We start from the raw sequence: 21,369 nt of genomic DNA on the forward strand, positions 1-21,369 counted from the left end.
GTCTGAGGGTACCTGTGGAACAAGGGGACCAAGTCCAAAAGTCACAAGCAGCTCGGAGATGGGCAGATGCCCAAGAAATGCCAGCGGTTGGTGCAAAGAAGCTCTTACTAGGCTGAAGAACTGTGAATACTGCAGGAACGACAAGGGCTAGAGACTTCCCCTTTGGAGGATGGATCCCCCACGCCTTGGAGAGTCGTGCAGAAGTGTTTTCCCGCCGGATGGACGCCAACAAGCCTTGCTACACGCAAATCGTGCGTTTGGCGTTTTTGGACGCTGCTGGGGCCCAGGAGGGACCAGGAGGTCGCAAATTGGACCTGCAGAGAGAGGGGACGTCGAGCAAGACAAGGAGCCCTGACTGAAGCAGGTAGCACCCGGAGAAGTGCCAGAAACAGGCACTACGAGGATGCGTGAAACGGTGCTCGCCGAAGTTGCACAAAGGAGTCCCACGTCGCCGGAGACCAACTTAGAAAGTCGTGCAATGCAGGTTAGAGTGCCGTGGACCCAGGCTTGGCTGTGCACGAAGGATTTCCGCCGGAAGTGCACAGGGGCCGGAGAAGCTTGCAAAGTCGCGGTTCCCAGCAATGCAGCCCAGCGAGGTGAGGCAAGGACTTACCTCCACCAAACTTGGGCTGAAGAGTCACTGGACTGTGGGGGTCACTTGGACGGTGTCGCTGGATTCGAGGGACCTCGCTCGTCGTGCTGAGAGGAGACCCAAGGGACCGGAAATGCAGCTTTTTGGTGCCTGCGGTTGCAGGGGGAAGATTCCGTCGACCCACGGGAGATTTCTTCGGAGCTTCTGGTGCAGAGAGGAGGCAGACTACCCCCACAGCATGCACAAGCAGGAAAACAGTCGAGAAGGCGGCAGGATCAGCGTTACAGAGTTGCAGTAGTCGTCTTTGCTACTATGTTGCAGGTTTGCAGGCTTCCAGCGCGGTCAGCGGTCGATTCCTTATCAGAAGGTGAAGAGGGAGATGCAGAGGAACTCGGCTGAGCTCATGCATTCGTTATCTACGGTTTCCCCAGAGACAGAGACCCTAAATAGCCAGAAAAGAGGGTTTGGCTACCTAGGAGAGAGGAAAGGCTACTAACACCTGAAGGAGCCTATCACAAGGAGTCTCTGACGTCACCTGGTGGCACTGGCCACTCAGAGCAGTCCAGTGTGCCAGCAGCACCTCTGTTTCCAAGATGGCAGAGGTCTGGAGCACACTGGAGGAGCTCTGGACACCTCCCAGGGGAGGTGCAGGTCAGGGGAGTGGTCACTCCCCTTTCCTTTGTCCAGTTTCGCGCCAGAGCAGGGGCTAAGGGGTCCCTGAACCGGTGTAGACTGGCTTATGCAGAATTGGGCACATCTGTGCCCAACAAAGCATTTCCAGAGGCTGGGGGAGGCTACTCCTCCCCTGCCTTCACACCATTTTCCAAAGGGAGAGGGTGTCACACCCTCTCTCAGAGGAAGTTCTTTGTTCTGCCATCCTGGGCCAGGCCTGGCTGGACCCCAGGAGGGCAGATGCCTGTCTGAGGGGTTGGCAGCAGCAGCAGCTGCAGTGAAACCCCAGGAAGGGCAGTTTGGCAGTACCAGGGTCTGTGCTACAGACCACTGGGATCATGGGATTGTGCCAACTATGCTAGGATGGCATAGAGGGGGCAATTCCATGATCATAGACATGTTACATGGCCATATTCGGAGTTACCATGGTGAAGCTACATATAGGTAGTGACCTATATGTAGTGCACGCGTGTAATGGTGTCCCCGCACTCACAAAGTTCAGTGAATTGGCTCTGAACAATGTGGGGGCACCTTGGCTAGTGCCAGGGTGCCCTCACACTAAGTAACTTTGCACCTAACCTTTACCAGGTAAAGGTTAGACATATAGGTGACTTATAAGTTACTTAAGTGCAGTGTAAAATGGCTGTGAAATAACGTGGACGTTATTTCACTCAGGCTGCAGTGGCAGGCCTGTGTAAGAATTGTCAGAGCTCCCTATGGGTGGCAAAAGAAATGCTGTAGCCCATAGGGATCTCCTGGAACCCCAATACCCTGGGTACCTCAGTACCATATACTAGGGAATTATAAGGGTGTTCCAGTAAGCCAATGTAAATTGGTAAAAATGGTCACTAGCCTGTTAGTGACAATTTAAAAGTAATGAGAGAGCATAACCACTGAGGTTCTGGTTAGCAGAGCCTCAGTGAGACAGTTAGGCACCACACAGGGAACATATACATGCACACCTATGAGCACTGGGGCCCTGTGTGACAGGGTCCCAGTGACACATACATATAGGCCACAAACCTATGAGCACTGGGGTCCTGACTAGCAGGATCCCAGTGACACATAACAACCATACTGAAAACATGGTGTTTTCACTATGAGCACTGAGGCCTGGCCATCAGGATCCCAGTGAGACAGTGAAAACAGTGACAAACACCCTGACATACACTCACAAACAGGCCAAAAGTGGGGGTAACAAGGCTAGAAAGAGGCTACCTTCTCACACAACCCCCCCCCAAACGAAGGACAATAAGGCTAACCTTGGCCAGTTGAGACTTTATTGTCTAAGTGGTGATAAGTAGAGAGTAGCTCTGCAATAGACTGGTTACTCCCTTTATCATCCACTATATGGTTACTTCCCTGTGGGGATGTAAACCACCCTGTTTGAAGTTTTTTAGCTAACCAACAATGTGAAGATGTATTTTCAGAGTTTCTATCAGTAAGTTTTAGTTTAGAGCAGTGGGAATTATCCACTGAACCTATTTGTAATGATGGAAATGCCAGACAGGGATGCTGTCTCAGTAAAGCCATAGCTGGGCAAAAACTTTGTCCATTTGGCTGGAAGAGGGAACATGGATGCTGTTTCTCTTGAGTTGGAGCAGGGCAGGGATGCTGTCCTATGAGCTCCACACTAGGGCAGGGATGCTGTCCTAAGTGTTGTGAGGCAGTACAGGGTTTCTGCACTAAAGTTTCTCTGGGAGGGTTGGAGGGATGCTCCATGTTAACTAAAATGGTGTTCTTTTTGTCACCAATGTTAGTTATCCCCCAGAGAGGTACTTCTACCTCAGGGAGTCCAGCTATGCCAGCTGATGATTCCCTTGGAACAGGTGCCACCCCAGGAGAGGTTTCTCCCACCACAGGAATGGTATCCTGAATGGTAGGGTGGTTAGGGGATACTGTGATACCCTTTTTACCTGTTGATGGAGAGGGATCCTGAGTTTTCAGGCCTTTTCTCCTTTGCTTTTTCATTTCAGTAGAAATGAGAGGGAACAATTCCTCAGGGATGCCCAGCATGGCTGCATGGGCATAAAACTCTACATCAGCCCAACCTGAGGCCTCTAGGTCATTACCTAAGAGACAGTCTACAGGTAAGCTAGGTGATACCACCACCTGCTTAGGGCCAGTAACTCCACCCCAACTAAACTGAATTATAGCTAAGGGAAGAAACTTAGTGGAGTTATGGACATCAATAATCTTATACTGTTGTCCAATGATGTGTTGTTCAGGAGGCACTAGGTTTTCAGTCACCAAAGTGAAACTGGCACCTGTGTCCCTGTAGGCCAAGGCCTCAACACCATTTATTGCAACTGTCTGCCTGTACTTATCCATTGTAAGGGGACAAGCAGCCAGTGTGGCAAGGCCAGTGCCACTAGGTGTGACAGAAACTGTCTTGGGACTGATTACATCAGTTTCCACTATGGACCCATAAGTGAACCCAACTACACCCTTTGCTTGACTGTTGCCAGCAGTCCCACCACTAGTACCACTACTGCTAGGGGCACTAGAGCTTGATGTATTAGTGGTGGTAGGCTCAGGGGGTTTACCTGGACAGGACTTATCCCCTGGCCTATGGCCTCTGTTTTTACACACAAAGCACCAAGGCTTTTTAATGTGTGCAGGTTGGGAAGAAGAGGAAGACTTTGTTTTATCCCCACCCTCTGAAGAGTGTTTAAGATTTGAAGTGGGATCTTTGGTTTTACCCTTATCCCCATGCTTATCTTGAGATTTTTCACCATCTTTCTTCTTATTGCCATCTTTGTCACCCCCTGTATGAACTTTTCTGTTCACTCTTGTTCTGACCCATTTGTCTGCCTTCTTTCCCAATTCTTGGGGAGAGGTCAGATCAGAGTCCACCAAGTACTGGTGCAACAAATCAGACACACAATTATTAAGAATATGCTCTCTCAGGATCAAGTTATACAGGCTGTCATAATCAGTAACTTTACTGCCATGTAACCACCCCTCCAAGGCCTTCACTGAATGGTCAATGAAATCAACCCAGTCTTGTGAAGACTCCTTTTTGGTCTCTCTGAACTTTATCCTGTACTGTTCAGTGGTTAAGCCATAACCATCCAGGAGTGCATTCTTAAGAACTGTAAAATTATTGGCATCATTTTCTTTCACAGTAAGGAGCCTATCCCTACCTTTTCCACTAAATGATAGCCATAGGATAGCAGCCCACTGCCTTTGAGGGACATCCTGTACAACACAGGCCCTCTCAAGTGCAGCAAACCACTTGTTAATGTCATCCCCCTCCTTATAAGGGGGTACTATCTTGTGCAGATTCCTGGAATCATGCTCTTTTGCAGGATGACTATGGGGAATACTGCTGCTGCCACCATGGGTATCTAAACCCAACTTCTGTCTTTCCCTCTCTATTTCTAAAGACTGTCTATCCAAATCCAGCTGTTGCTTCTTGAGCTTCAGTCTGGTTTGTTCCACTCTCAATCTATTGAGCTCCCTTTCTAACAATCTGTCATCAGGGTGGGTGGGAGGGACATTTCTAGATACAGAGGTATGATGGGAATGAACAGAAGGAGACCTGTCCCTTACAGAGGGCACCCTAACAGCTTGGCTACCAGCATAATGTGAGATCACATCATCAGTATGGTGTGATTCAACCTCTGTACCAACTATGCTAGACTGTCTAGTAATGGGCAGGCTGAGAAGTTTCTTTCCTGAACCTTTTCCTGGGGGAGTCCCTGGATCAGATTGAGAACCATTAGCTATTTTTTCTACAGATTGGGCACTTATGGCCTTATCCTGTACTCTAAGCATATTAATTAACAGTTCTAAGGAAGGATTCTTCCCTACACTCAAACCTCTCTCTATGCAGAGACTCCTTGCTCCTTTCCAGCTAAGGTGATCATATGCAAGTTTGGACAGTTCAACTTTTTGGCCTGTGCCAGACATTTTTAGAGAGAGTTAAAGTGATAGACAAAGAGAAAAAAGTTTTCAGAACTTTTTGGAAAGACAGAAAAAACTTTTTAAACTTTTAAGAACTTTTTGAAAGTTTAGAAGTACTTTTCAGCACTAGAAAAGAGTGAAAAGAGGAAATGCAAAACTTTTTGGCTATGTGTATATACACTGACCTTGTTTTGTATATTTTTCTCTTATGAAAAGTACAATGACAAGAGTGGTAAGTAGTCTCAAGCACTTATCCCACCACTGCACAACCAATGTAGGAGGCTGGACTGGCTTGTAGTGAGTACCAAGGGGTACTTGCACCTTGCACCAGGCCCAGTTATCCCTTATTAGTGTATAGGGTGTCTAGCAGCTTAGGCTGATAGATAATGGTAGCTTAGCAAAGCAGCTCAGGCTGAACTAGGAGACGTGTGAAGCTACTACAGTACCACTTAGTGTCATATGCACAATATCATAAGAAAACACAATACACAGTTATACTAAAAATAAAGGTACTTTATTTTTATGACAATATGCCAAAGTATCTTAGAGTGTACCCTCAGTGAGAGGATAGGAAATATACACAAGATATATATACACAATAGCAAAAATATGCAGTATAGTCTTAGAAAACAGTGCAAACAATGTATAGTTACAATAGGATGCAATGGGGAAACATAGGGATAGGGGCAACACAAACCATATACTCCAGAAGTGGAATGCGAACCACGAATGGACCCCAAACCTATGTGACCTTGTAGAGGGTCGCTGGGACTATTAGAAAATAGTGAGAGTTAGAAAAATAACCCTCCCCAAGACCCTGAAAAGTGAGTGCAAAGTGCACTAAAGTTCCCCTAAGGACAAAATAGTCGTGTTAGAGGGAGAATGCAAGGAAAACACAAATCAGCAATGCAACAACGATGGATTCCTGTCTGAGGGTACCTGTGGAACAAGGGGACCAAGTCCAAAAGTCACAAGCAGCTCGGAGATGGGCAGATGCCCAAGAAATGCCAGCGGTTGGTGCAAAGAAGCTCTTACTAGGCTGAAGAACTGTGAATACTGCAGGAACGACAAGGGCTAGAGACTTCCCCTTTGGAGGATGGATCCCCCACGCCTTGGAGAGTCGTGCAGAAGTGTTTTCCCGCCGGATGGACGCCAACAAGCCTTGCTACACGCAAATCGTGCGTTTGGCGTTTTTGGACGCTGCTGGGGCCCAGGAGGGACCAGGAGGTCGCAAATTGGACCTGCAGAGAGAGGGGACGTCGAGCAAGACAAGGAGCCCTGACTGAAGCAGGTAGCACCCGGAGAAGTGCCAGAAACAGGCACTACGAGGATGCGTGAAACGGTGCTCGCCGAAGTTGCACAAAGGAGTCCCACGTCGCCGGAGACCAACTTAGAAAGTCGTGCAATGCAGGTTAGAGTGCCGTGGACCCAGGCTTGGCTGTGCACGAAGGATTTCCGCCGGAAGTGCACAGGGGCCGGAGAAGCTTGCAAAGTCGCGGTTCCCAGCAATGCAGCCCAGCGAGGTGAGGCAAGGACTTACCTCCACCAAACTTGGGCTGAAGAGTCACTGGACTGTGGGGGTCACTTGGACGGTGTCGCTGGATTCGAGGGACCTCGCTCGTCGTGCTGAGAGGAGACCCAAGGGACCGGAAATGCAGCTTTTTGGTGCCTGCGGTTGCAGGGGGAAGATTCCGTCGACCCACGGGAGATTTCTTCGGAGCTTCTGGTGCAGAGAGGAGGCAGACTACCCCCACAGCATGCACAAGCAGGAAAACAGTCGAGAAGGCGGCAGGATCAGCGTTACAGAGTTGCAGTAGTCGTCTTTGCTACTATGTTGCAGGTTTGCAGGCTTCCAGCGCGGTCAGCGGTCGATTCCTTATCAGAAGGTGAAGAGGGAGATGCAGAGGAACTCGGCTGAGCTCATGCATTCGTTATCTACGGTTTCCCCAGAGACAGAGACCCTAAATAGCCAGAAAAGAGGGTTTGGCTACCTAGGAGAGAGGAAAGGCTACTAACACCTGAAGGAGCCTATCACAAGGAGTCTCTGACGTCACCTGGTGGCACTGGCCACTCAGAGCAGTCCAGTGTGCCAGCAGCACCTCTGTTTCCAAGATGGCAGAGGTCTGGAGCACACTGGAGGAGCTCTGGACACCTCCCAGGGGAGGTGCAGGTCAGGGGAGTGGTCACTCCCCTTTCCTTTGTCCAGTTTCGCGCCAGAGCAGGGGCTAAGGGGTCCCTGAACCGGTGTAGACTGGCTTATGCAGAATTGGGCACATCTGTGCCCAACAAAGCATTTCCAGAGGCTGGGGGAGGCTACTCCTCCCCTGCCTTCACACCATTTTCCAAAGGGAGAGGGTGTCACACCCTCTCTCAGAGGAAGTTCTTTGTTCTGCCATCCTGGGCCAGGCCTGGCTGGACCCCAGGAGGGCAGATGCCTGTCTGAGGGGTTGGCAGCAGCAGCAGCTGCAGTGAAACCCCAGGAAGGGCAGTTTGGCAGTACCAGGGTCTGTGCTACAGACCACTGGGATCATGGGATTGTGCCAACTATGCTAGGATGGCATAGAGGGGGCAATTCCATGATCATAGACATGTTACATGGCCATATTCGGAGTTACCATGGTGAAGCTACATATAGGTAGTGACCTATATGTAGTGCACGCGTGTAATGGTGTCCCCGCACTCACAAAGTTCAGTGAATTGGCTCTGAACAATGTGGGGGCACCTTGGCTAGTGCCAGGGTGCCCTCACACTAAGTAACTTTGCACCTAACCTTTACCAGGTAAAGGTTAGACATATAGGTGACTTATAAGTTACTTAAGTGCAGTGTAAAATGGCTGTGAAATAACGTGGACGTTATTTCACTCAGGCTGCAGTGGCAGGCCTGTGTAAGAATTGTCAGAGCTCCCTATGGGTGGCAAAAGAAATGCTGTAGCCCATAGGGATCTCCTGGAACCCCAATACCCTGGGTACCTCAGTACCATATACTAGGGAATTATAAGGGTGTTCCAGTAAGCCAATGTAAATTGGTAAAAATGGTCACTAGCCTGTTAGTGACAATTTAAAAGTAATGAGAGAGCATAACCACTGAGGTTCTGGTTAGCAGAGCCTCAGTGAGACAGTTAGGCACCACACAGGGAACATATACATGCACACCTATGAGCACTGGGGCCCTGTGTGACAGGGTCCCAGTGACACATACATATAGGCCACAAACCTATGAGCACTGGGGTCCTGACTAGCAGGATCCCAGTGACACATAACAACCATACTGAAAACATGGTGTTTTCACTATGAGCACTGAGGCCTGGCCATCAGGATCCCAGTGAGACAGTGAAAACAGTGACAAACACCCTGACATACACTCACAAACAGGCCAAAAGTGGGGGTAACAAGGCTAGAAAGAGGCTACCTTCTCACAAGGACCTAGTTTGGCAGTTGGGGCTATTGACCTATCGGAGCAGGGTCAAGACTGATTTGCCTATTGCTGAGTCCAAAGTGTGGTAGCATGGTGTACAAAATGACAATGGACTGGGATGTAACCACAAGTAATTAGCAGAGGCTAAGATTAATTTAGGCATTCCATCCATCAATTTTTGTATACTTCAGTGTTATGACCAAAGTGGGATTATTTTGCCCAGATGTGGGTTCCATGCACACTGTGCCACTGGAACCAAGCTATACTCAACTGATGAGCCCTATTAAGAGCGAAACCATTATTGGAATGCTTGTGTTCTGGCTGAGGGATGGCCAGGCCAGGGAGTTTGCGCTGGACCGTTCTGGTTGGAACAAGGTTGAGCCTGATTTGCATATGGTTGGGTCCAAACTGGTGGCATGGTTTGCAAAAAAATAAAATTTCTGGGATGTGGCCCCAGGTGATTACAAATGGCTGGGATTAATTCAAGCATTCCATCCATCACTTTTTTGCATACCTCATGGTATGAGTTATTTGTTCTTTCCAAACCTGTGCTAAACACATCATAATGGCAATCAGAAGGTGTGATAAAATACACTATGTTGCTTGTAACTAGGGGAGCGAGTACACTATAATGTGTTGCAATAGCTGTCAGAAGAGCAACGCTGAATGCCTTTGCTTTTTTGGACCAGACAGTTACACCCACTGTCAGGGCAATGTTGCCTATGCTTTGCAGATCATCATTGTCGTTTGTCGGGCCTCTAAAGATTTGAACTCCAAGTGGCCTGATCCCTTTGTGCGACACACTTTAAAATATTCACTGCTGTGGAGTAATCTACTCATCCCAGGTTTCAGCAATGCTATTGCATAAATGTCCTCGGTCTACGTGCCATTTGACTGTCCCTTAGGGTGTTTCTGCCACCAATCAGAGGCAAGTCAGTCCAGGTATTCACAGATAATAGCTCCACCCTGTGATATTGCAACAAACAGGGCAGCTTTGCGTCACACACTGTGTCCAGAGGCGTTGAGGTTGTGGCACTGTCTAAGGTTGAATGGGATTTTGCTGACTGTGATGACCTAGCAAGATCACTCAGCATCAGGGCAGATTAGCTCAGCAGGCCTCATTTTGCCAACTACGACCGGGATCTACCCCAAAAGGTGATTCATGAAATCTTCACTCAATGATATATAACCTGAGTGGATCTTTTCACCGCCTCAGAAAACTCTTAAGTGTTTCACATCTTGTTCTCTAGAGTTTTCATGTCAAGTGTCTGTAGGTAATGTGTTCCACCAAAGGTGTGATCTCCGCTTTCTGTATTTGTTTTCACTATTGCCTCTAATCCTACCTGTACCTGGAAAAGCCACATTGTGGCCAATTACAGATTTGATTATGTTATGTTAAAAGTATTTGTAGACCATGCATGTCACCTGGGCGGTATCCTAGTGCCTGTAGATGTGCCAGTTGCTGGCTGGGGCCTTATGGAACTCCGAAACAGACCTAGCAGCTGTGATGTTTAGGGTTAGACTGTACAGGCTTCAGGAGCAAGGTGCGAGAAAGTGTGACTGTCTGTTTTGGGTCTGCAGATATGGGTGCGTGGGCAAACAGGAGGCTGGTTTAACAGAGTGTGGAAGCTGAGGCTGTAGTTCAGGTAGGTGGGGTCAAGGGTATGAAGCGCCTTGTAAGTGTGAGTGAGAATGTGTATAGGGAGTCAGTGAAGCTTTTTGAGATGGTTAATGATGTGAGTGCGGGATGGGAGTTAGATTATGAGGCTGGCTGCTGGGATTTGAATGACCTGGAGACGTTGAGTGGAGGTGAGGGGAGATGCCCACAGAGAGAGCATTGCCGTAGTAGTTTGCTGTTTATCGGGTAACTGTTCTCCAGGTGTCGCGAGAGTGACACTTGAAGATCTTCTCGAAGGGTTTGAGGGCGAGTAAGCAGGAGGATGCCATAGAGTTGACTTGGTTGATCTTTTTTTTTGTCCAACACTGTGCTGAGGTTCCTGGTTTGAATGACTGGGTTGGGTGCTTGGCCATGTTTACCTGGCCACCAAGCTGGAGTCCAGAGAGTGGTGTCCTTTAAAAAAAAAAAAAGTACCACTTCTGTTTTGTTAGAGTTGAGCTTAAAACAGTTTACTTACATCCAGTTAGAGACTTTAGACATGCAGGTGATGAGGGTGGTCTGGGTGTGGAGCATGTCATCGGAGACGGATAGGATGAGTTGGGTGTCAGTTGCATAGGAGATGATGTAGGAGACTGCTGCAAAACCGGCTCCTGGCAATCAAAATACCCCCAAACTCATCCAACCTCCTGGGGAAATGCCTGATGCCTGGCACGGCCAGTTCGATCTTGCCCCTCCTCATCCCTACTATTGTAATTTCCTGTCAATCTGTGTGTGTGTGTGTGTGACACTTCTTATATGCACTATATTTCTGTAACCTCTACCTCTAAATTAAAGACCGTTACTGTATACACACTAGATTTCCGTTCCCACTTACCCCCTTTGATGAGTAGGCAATCCAAATTGCATTGCCTTTGTCCCCAGCCCTGTGAATCGTAATTTGACGACTTAGTTGAGGAATTACTTGAGGTCAAGGATAGACCAGTGCAGCTGTCTCGAGTCCCCACCGGCCATGCCCTGCCCTGCCCTCCACCTGGAACATTTAGGCTTAACCAAATAAGTAGAGATTGTCTGATCCCACTTACACATACTAGTCATTCTGTTTTCAGTAAATTATCAAAGGACTAAATCTGTGACTTTGCACGCGGTCACACACTGTATTTTTTACCTTTGTAGATGTGCAAGATGACGAGTGACTTTCAGGGCATTTTACATACCATGCATAACTATGTAGCAATCTATTTTATTTAATACCTTTTCACACAATCCCATCCCCTTGGCGGCAGATAGTACCCGTGTGCTTTTTGTCTCCTTTCCTTTCTTTTTGTTTTTTCTTGAGGTGTGTCTTGCATCTCATTGTTACAGGTAATGTTAAATATTCTCGTTCCTTGTATGTGGAAAGGCTTGTAAGCGCGTACCTCTTGTAGAGTTTTACTAGGTAGTTACAACTTACTCGTTTTTAGCAATTATTCTCACACCAGAACATAGAACGTGCAGAATGCATTTTCTAATGGTGCCTTTTTTGTTGCATATTAAAACGATGATGAAGCAAGTGTTCTTATTCCAATCTGAGGAAGAACTGATCTCCCTTATAAACATACTAGTAAATCCCGTGATCGGTTTGATGGACGTGTAACTGTTATTACAGTGCTATAAGACAGCTATCAGGATAGGTTAACATTACTGGTAATTGCCTTCTACTTTTCATTTGTGGTTATTAAAATTGCCTAATTTGCTGCTGAAAACATTTGTACACCGAATTAGCTGCAGTTATGAATATAATATCCCTTCTGTGTATCTACTATAGGCTGTCAGAGAGGGTGACCCGTATCTTCCGCTTGTCGATTCTTTGTCCCAGCACGATATAAGAAAGCGAATTGTTCTTGAAAAACTTAAAAAAGTGTAAGTACGTTCAGTTTCATTTACTCAACCTTATTGTCATTGTTAAAATGTCTCTCAACTCTAATAAAGCTTAACATGTATGTACAAATAATTAAAGCACTTGCTACATAATTTTGGGAGGTATGTAACCTTTTGCTTTGTAATGGGGTTTAGGGGTTTTATTTGTATTCAACCGCCTGGCTTGTACATACCCAAAAATAGAAAATAAAATACAAAATGGGAACGCTTTTGTAATGACGCAAAATAAAAAAGAAGATCGGGGAATAAAGGAAAAAAGCAGGCTTTCAACTTTCTTTACTCGTGTAGGGTCATAGTTATGGCTCACATGGGTCCAACAGAAGCCTGATTGTGTTTGCTTTGTCCTATTTCATTAATCGAGGCCCTGCTTCTTGGCCAATTTAAAGTTGTACAGAACCTGCCAGTGTCTATTTAGTGTTCTGTTTTCCTACTTTTTCCATAGGTTCATTCACTTCTCAAAGATGATGGCCACTACGTTTGACTCTTTGACAGTAGAACAAATTCAATGAGGCTTTACGTTCTTTACCATCTTTAGGGTTCTACTTAAGAGTCTGTCTAGCCTGCAAGGATTAGAGGTGCAGTACAGGCCCTCTGGTCCTTTGGGAGGGAACCATGCACCAATCAAGAGTAGTTGTCAGAAGATTTGACCATTCTAGTGGTAGGGAAACAGACAGGTGCAACACAAGTGGACTGGGAGAAGAAAAAAAGTTTTTCATATGGTTACTCTGCATAGAACATTACCTATGAACATCCCCTCCCCGCAATAAAGTTCTGATGTGTACCTGACCGAATGACTACAGCAGTTGATAATCTGATATTACCTTTAAGCAGCTTCCCCTGTGAACATCGTTATAGATACAGGTGTTGGGTAGATTTGCAATGGAAGGAACCCAGGCGATCAGAAGGCCTAATTCTTGAGCATTAGGTGAACTTGGACATAGTGCCGATAACAAGGATGACAGTCTCCCAATAAGCAGAATCAGAGCAGAAATAATACAGGAGGGAAAAAGAAGCCCTAAAAGACTAACAGCTCAGGAAGCAGAAAGATTTTAGATACAAGGACTGTATGTACAACTCGTCCACACATAAAGGAAATTGCTAAGGCAATAATAAGTCTGCACATCAGAACTTTATAGGGGTGCTAAGAATCAATAGGGCCTGTAGATGTATAGGAAAAGTATTTTCCGAACTATGGGTGGGTCTAGGAGAGGTCATGCAGTTCTTTGCTAGTTGCTTGTTAACAGTGATACGGTTGCTGAGGGAGAGGGGTCACCTAGTCTTGCTGTTCATGGCAGCCTCCTCTGACCTAGATCATTTTGTCAGCAGCCGTCTGCCAGCAAGGCCAGAACCTCCACCAGGGAGACATCCACCATGCACAGGTACATGTGAGCGCAAACTTCAGCAGTCAGTGGGTTGAGCATTGTTGAACCTTGCGTGGAAGTACATAGTCCTACCAGAATCTTGCCTTTGATGGTTTCACTTCTGGTAAGGAAACAGCATGTGTGGCGTGTATTCAGTCCGTCTCTGCACAGCCAAATGTTGTATAGGTTCTTATTTTTTATTTTTTTTGTCTGGTTCTCATTAGTAGATAGCATGTTGAGTTGTATGAGGGAAAAACCTCTTCTCTCCTCATTGTTCTCCATTTTGGTTAAGTTGTTTGTCATTTTGAGCAGATCTCCATCTCAGGAAACTTTGTTATTCTGACACAGACTGAAAGCCCCTCTCTTCATATGGGCCTCGTCTGCTTGCACCAACTAATGCCAATTATTCACTAGATTCCACATGCACATGGAATGAATTACTTTCTTCCCCCCACCCTTTATAAAAACCTGAAATGAATGATGTAAAACCTATTGGGTATGTTGTATTCTAATACATATTTGGAAATTGTATTGACAAATATAGGTTTTACGTCTTAAGTTTGAATGCTTTAGAAAAAATGTTTTGTTTGTTAGATTACTTATATTGAAGGTACACAAACAGAAGCAGGAGATTTTTGTGAATAGGTGTCCACTTCAGACTCTTTCTCTGCCATTCTGTGTGGCATTTTGGGATAGTGCCAAAAGGAGGTCTGAAAATCTCCACGTGACTGGTTATGGTGGAGCTGGAGTGGAAGCTAGATCTCCTTACACATAAAACTGTTCTAAGTCATGTTGCAGTTTTATATGAAAGAATGCTGGGAGGATTTTTGTGCCACTAAACGGCTTCCAAAACTGAACTACACCGCACTGTAGTAAAAGTGTGATGTAGAGCGTAACAACCTTTTAGGGGACTGGATTAGATTGCCCTGCCAAGGGCTTATTAGATCTCCTTTTGGAAGCTCATGCTTGGGTTACTGAACCTCCAGATCAAACTTGAATAAGGAAGAAGACTTCCCTGCCCACTGTGGCAGGACTAAATCTCTGACTTCCATGTGGATGAGTTGGCGGTTGGGGGGCAGAGCGATAGCTTTTCCTACATCTGCCTGAATCTTTGACCTCCAAGCCCTGATTACAGACCCAGGAGAGACATTTTTCTGGTTTTTATTTCTGATTCTGATGGTGTTCATGGTTACAGCCTACGATAATGCAGCCTACGGATAGTTTGAAGTCCAGGAGGTTGAAGTGGAGTGGAGAAGGTCCTGGACAGGGGAAGCTATTTACTTATTCCCATGGTATGTTAACTTGTGTGCTGATGGATGGGACACCCGAATCCAGTCTCGAAAAAAACCCTTAAGGACTATAGTCCTCCTTAAAACCTTTGTTGTACAAGATATTGCAGTGCCAGAAGAAAAGGGGAGTAGCATGAGAATCTGTCTGGCCAGGGTATGAGCTTATCCACTAACTGCATTGTTTTTCCCTGCTTGCACCTTTTCTTTTCCAGTAAATTCTGGCCACTGCGGCCTGTCATCAGCTAAAGTACTTGACTTTGTCTCTTTGGACAAACTAAGTTTGAAAGTGGAAATCTTCACTTTCACTGAACTGGTACATCAAGTCTGGCTGAGACTCTTGCAGGTTGCACTTTTTGCATGGTCTTGCTCTGAGCAAATCTACTCAAAAACGAATATTTATCAAGGGCTTCCAATTAGCATATCCCACTGGGCTTATGCCGGCGGGCATACAGCCTTTAGGTTTGTTTCATGGACCTTTGTCTTACTTTACAAACATTTCTGTGTGTCCTGCTACCAACTTCAATCCCATCTTGCACCCACTTGATATACGTACATCTCAGTAAGATTGGCAAAGTGCACAAGAGCATTTTTTAATTATTTTTCATTTTACATTACCTTTCAATACAGATGTGCTTCCTTTTTGTTTTCAACTGGACGTTTTTTTCTTTTTAAATTAGCTTTTGAATGCCTACTCTGATTTTCCTCTGTTTTATATTCCTTATTACATTTTATTCAGATGTATTTTACAGTTTCTTCACTTACATAAAGATTCAGCACAGGAATCTCTGCAGGAGAAAGAGACCTAGAAATGTAATAGTACAAAAAACATAGTCAGTATATGTGAGTGTGGTTGTGAGCACAATAATAATGTCACGAATGAGAGATTGATCATGCCCACTATAAATAGATCACAACCTCTATACAGCACCAATCACTCATAAACCAGTCACTCCACAGTCCATCAGTCAAGGATTCCTCCATTGTACCTATATTTTCTTCCACTTCTTTGAGCAACCTTAATTAACAGATGTAGGTATATCTATTGTTATCCTTTTACTTAAGCATGGTTTTAACCTTTCAGTCCTGTGTTCCTCCAAGCATTTTGCTGTTTGGTTGGGGTGTTACACAAAACACCTAACACTTTTATCTCTGGGGAGTGATATGCTTCTGAAGCCAGGATTCCAATTGTGAACCAAAGTTTTTCCGCTGAGGAATCCTCTCTGGACTGTGCTTGAGCCCTGCTGCAGTTCAGATGAAGACAGTTGCCTCCTTCCCTCAGAGTCTGCCTGTGGATGTTTCATCAAGCTGCAACTGTTACCTCACTTCCTGTGCCCAAGTCATGTTTGTGTTTAGATGGAATAAGTATGATATGCCATCGCTAACTTCAGCTTTGAAATGTTCAGTTTTAAACGTCCAACTCTTTAGAAGGGGCAGTGCTGCAAGGATATTTCTATTCTCCAATTACAGTCTACTTTCAAAGTCTCATTCTCATTTTTGGCACTTTGCGCATGCCTTTTGGAATTCCATCCCTGCCGCCTTGAATGTTGTACATAATGCTACAGGATACCATGTAGAAGTGCAAGTCGTTTTATGCAGAATATACACTCCGTACTGGAAAGTGTGACAGTGGCTAACAGAAATTAAATTCTTCAGCAGCATCAAACCAAAAATAATGCAACATTTTTACTTCTAATATGACACCAGAGAGTTCTGAAAAGAGGGCGAGGATGGCAGATAGCAGCCTTTTTTCATACAACAAGAACACTTAGAAATAAAACCTCACATTAAAATTTGAGGAGAAACATTTTATCTTGTATTTAGTAGGCTCAACTACAAGAACTACTGGTTTACAGAAAAGTGCACACGATAACAAAATATGGAGAGGTGTGAACAAAATTATTGATGGAAAATGTTGTCAATAAATCCAATTTGTTGACAACTTCGGGTAATTTATGCAAGCTATGCTGAAGGATGTTTGGCCTTAGTTCCTTTCTTCCCGAGAATGTGACATTACTGGGTTTGTATGAAAGTGAGGGCAACGGCATACCTTGGCGTCTAGTCTTCCATTATAGGGTGGAAAGTATAAAGAAGGAGCAAAATCTAGCCTTATCCTTAGGTAGCTCCAGAACAGAGATTGACGAGAATACAGAGAGATACGAAACATACAGGGGAGTTGATCTGTGCAGCGGTCTAAATACTAAGATGAGGAATGCAAAGAGTCCTCTGATCATGTTGAGTCATTCAACACGCTGGCGAGTAGGGACAGTGGGTGCAGAAGGTGCCAGATTGCTCAGCATTTACATGGTGCACCGAAAGGCACTACACAAGATTCTGAATGCTCAGAGAAGGTAAAGCGAAAAATACAGGAGAAATGGAGCCTGGTGCGTATGAACCCTCACCGGTGGATCTCTGGACTTTTGGCGACCTTAAGTTTGCTTTAATACAGAATTCAGAAGCCTTTGAAATATCTTTCTATACATCTCCTGCTTTTTCTTACTTTCCCATTATTTTATATTGATTAATTACTCCTTTGAGGCACCATGCCTGCTCTAGAAATACGGATTACAAAAAGTAATAAAAATAAATCCATTGTATGGTGCTGGCCTTGAACGAGGTACCCGTGAAAAATGTAGTAGCCTAAAGCTGTTGTGAAGATGGAAATAAAACCCTGGAATTACATGATTCACGGAGCTACGTGACGCGCCTTTTCTGCTGTCATAGAAGATTTGAAGGTGAACAATAGTGGTTTTCCAAGTCTGTAAAACCTGAAACACTTTGTTCTTCCTAAACTGGCTCCTAAAACGTAAGCCAACCAGAAAGTGAGCATATATTTTTAGAAAGATCAAAAATAAAAACCTTCAGTGCTACCTTTAAAGTCTTCTCAGAGTCAGTATACATCCTACAAAGAGTTGTGGCAAAAACAGTAAAAATCACCCATCTGAAAAGGGTTTAATAATGTATACATCTTTCTCCTCAAAATACTTCCATGGTGCCCAACAAAGTATTGTGTAAAACTTAATTTGAAGCGTCTCAGAAATGGCAGAGGGGAATGCTCCGGATAAGAGACCCTGATGATATTTTTCTTGAAACAGTTTTAATCAAAACAGTACTAGAGCTCAGACATCGTTCAGTGCGACTCAGGCATCTTTCTGATTGGAGGTTGAACTCACTTGGTGGAGTTCTTGCAGAGAATATTTCCTCATTCATTGTCGTAACTCATAGACCACCAGAGGATTTTTTTCATTCCTCTAAACATGAACGTGAGCCAAAGAACTCATTTTTACCAAATAGAAAGCTTCTGCTTCTTCCTTAGTCTTTTTGTACTGTATGTCTCTTTATGAAAAGTTGTTTTTATTTTGTTTTAATCTTTTCTCAACTCCTTAGGTTCTTGCTTGTTCACCAACGCCTGATAGGCAGTGTACCAAATAGGTTGTATGGCCCTTTTTTTAAAAGTCTGAATCTCTTAGCTTTAACTAATTTTATAATCTGTCCAGCGGTGAAGTGGAAGTATTCCACACCATCCCCAATGACAACAAAATATTTATTTATGTTTCTTTACCTATCAGGAATTAAATATTACTGATCAATTCATCGCAGAAAGGTTTGAAGGATGCATAATAGACCTGCACCTGATTTGCCATGCAACATACTGATTTTTTTTATGATTGACAAGTTATTGTCATAAATTCAACTTCATTTTGGTGACCATGAACATGAAATGGGTGTCAGCAGCACATATTCTGACTAGGAGATGATGCTCCAATAGATCCCCACCTGAAGCACAATGAGACAACATCCCGTGGTATTTGGAAACTGAATGTATAGTGGCTTGTAAATGGTTATATCTCATGGCACCTCACAGAGGAGTCTGAATCCTACTTTCATCTAAATGTTAACACCGTTTCAGTGGCTGGTACACTCTGGGATGCCTTCAAGCCCTTTATAAGGGAAAGAGCGCTGACATATTAGTAGTAGTGACATATAGATGAAATGTAGGAGAGAGTTGATTGTGAACCTGGAGGCTGAATTTTTACATCTTGAAAAGAAATACAGATCCAGGAGAGAAGGCTCTCTAGTCCACCACGTGGTGGAGACTTGTGAGTCCCTGAGACATTTATCCCTTTAAGTGGCAATAGAGGCCTGGATCACTTTGTAACATCTCACCTATAAATTTGAGGACAAGGCATGAAAACTATTGTACTGGCTGGCCTCTGTGGAAGAATATGCTGAACAAGTGGCTAAGCTGCCCTGGGACTTCAGAGAGAGAACATAATCATCAGCATGATGTTTCTTTTATTGGCATTTTCATAATATCACAGCAAGTTGCATCCCATCATAATAGTTTCTTGCCTTTGAAAGGAGCCAGGCACTATCTACAACAAATTAACTTGGCAATAGTATATGCTTTCTATTTCCCTGGACCTTCTGCATTTATGCTAGCAGATACTGAAAAGACATTTGACTCCCTGGGCTGGACCTGTCAGTTCTGAAATCTGGTGGGTGAACCGGTACCAAGATACAGATCAGATGTTAACCTCCTATATACATTAACCCAGTGGCACATGTGCATGTTAACAGTGAGCTCTCCCTCATTCGCCAAACAGAGAGATATGAGAGAGTGGTTCCTTATTTCACACTGTTTTTGCACTGGCCTTCAAACAGCTGGCAACCTGGATTACAACAGATGGCTTGGTTCAGGGAGTAGACTGTGGAAATGACATGAAAGGTTACCATTTTTCTGTACGCAAACAGTCTGTTCCTATAGGTTAAATATCCCCACGTGGATAGGACAAAGGTTGATGAGGTTCTACATGCGTTTGAGGAGGCTTTGTGCCTGGCAGTCAGCAGTGATACATCCACTATCTACTCCCTTCAAGGGAGAGAATCAGCAGTGCAGACTCAAATGAAGATTGTGGAGACCACTTTAAATGTGTTAAAATGCATTTCACGAAAGACTAGAAGCAGGCATTAGAATTTAACTTGCCACCTATCTTAGTGTCCACCAGAAAGCGTCTTGCACACTGAAACATCCTCCCCATTTCAGTTATAGGTAGGTTTCCTTTATTCAACATGGACACTCTTCCAAGATGAATATATGCTCTTTCAAATTATCCACTTTATAACCACAGTTGTTCTTCCAGGTTAATGGCTGGCTATCTGGGAGGAGAGAGGACCTGGCTACTAGAGTAGAGTTAACAGACCTAACAAAAGTAGGTTTACTCGCTATCCTCTATGAAACCCCGATGCCCTTGACCTTTCCACAGGTCACTAGGGTTGTGAAGGCCTGTCTGCACCAGGCATTGCATTGAGTGGGTTTGGATAAACAAAATGCAGATGAGACTCTCCAGTGGCGAGGAGCCTGGCTAACTCAGGTGGAAAAATTGAGGGACTTTTCCCAGTGGGGTGCTATCAGAATATCTATGATAGGATATGTGTGGCAACACACCCACATGAAACCATTTTTCACAACTCACCAGGAAGTTTACAATGCAAAAGTCACAATTTTGTAGGTATCCGCAACTGAGACAAGCATTAGACCGACCCAAATATGAACTCACTGAGCTCTTAGAATTGAGCCTACTGAAGGCCAAACTGTCAATGTGCCCACTGCGAAGGGAGAAAACGTCAGATTTATCTAACCTTGTTAAATGACATCGAAGACAGAATTGCTGAGGCACAGTTGGTTTGGGAATCAGATTTGGCCCCACTAGATGGTGAAGGCAGCAACGGCAGGAAGGGGCATGACAAAGATAGCAGATACTTACTGGTAGAACTCCGCCTCTTATTCACCTTGTTGTGGCCTTTATCCTCCCAGGCCTGTCACCATCGCCTGCTGTGATCTCACGGAAGTGCATCAAAGTTGTGGAGGCACCAGTGGGACCTGCTGTCAGAGCCCCGGTTCCCATTCTTCAACATCTGTCTTAGATGCCTATGTCCTGCAGAACGACGTACACTGCGGCCTTGTTACTGGGCCTGTGCTGTATCGACTGCGCCCGCGGGGGCGATCTGCCTGCAGGTCCTGCTGTGGCTTTCGGGGCCAAAGAAACCCAGCCCTACCTTGGGGGCCTCACCGGGCACTGAGGCACTGAGCCTCGTGAAACACTGCATCCTGGCCTCTGGACTGCACCTTGACTCAAGCCGGCGACACCTTGGACTTTGCAATCCCTGAGGGCAGCTTCTGGACCTTCTCCTGGAGGGCCTTTTGAGGTGGTGGCCCTGGGACACAATGGAAGACCTTAACTCTGCATCCTTCCACTGGCTATGAGCCTGGGACACATGAGGGGGACTACTCACATAGCCTGGGTCCTTAGGTGAGTGACCCTGGACAGTACCAAATGTTGCGCTGCTGGAGGGTGTGCCACGGTGGGCTGAGATCTGTTGGGGCCACTGGATGACAGCTCTGGCCCTGTAGTTGTGACTCTCCTGCTGGCAGTTGATCTGACCACTGCCATGGAGCCCATGTGTCTCTTGTGTAGGTTCCATCCACCTACTGGGCTATATGTGATGCAGGATGTGCAGGATGCGGCTGAACCGTTGGCCACCCGCAAGCAGGTAATTCACGAGGAGCAGCGTCTGCGGATCCGCATTTGACAACT

General features: G+C 45.4%; 1 protein-coding gene across 5 annotated transcripts in view; it reads left to right on the forward strand.

Moving 5' to 3' along the window:
* The window catches only part of RPAP2 (RNA polymerase II associated protein 2), a 419,624-nt gene that overhangs the window by 153,909 nt on the left and 244,346 nt on the right, over nucleotides 1-21,369 (forward strand). For all 5 annotated transcript variants that reach the window (XM_069232353.1, XM_069232357.1, XM_069232356.1 and 2 more), the window contains one exon: nucleotides 12,011-12,105. In XM_069232353.1, the coding sequence (XP_069088454.1) occupies nucleotides 12,011-12,105 (95 nt within the window). The remainder of the gene's footprint in view (nucleotides 1-12,010; nucleotides 12,106-21,369) is intronic.

This window comes from Pleurodeles waltl, chromosome 4_2, assembly GCF_031143425.1.
Source record: "Pleurodeles waltl isolate 20211129_DDA chromosome 4_2, aPleWal1.hap1.20221129, whole genome shotgun sequence".
In the NCBI taxonomy this organism is placed as follows: domain Eukaryota; kingdom Metazoa; phylum Chordata; class Amphibia; order Caudata; family Salamandridae; genus Pleurodeles; species Pleurodeles waltl.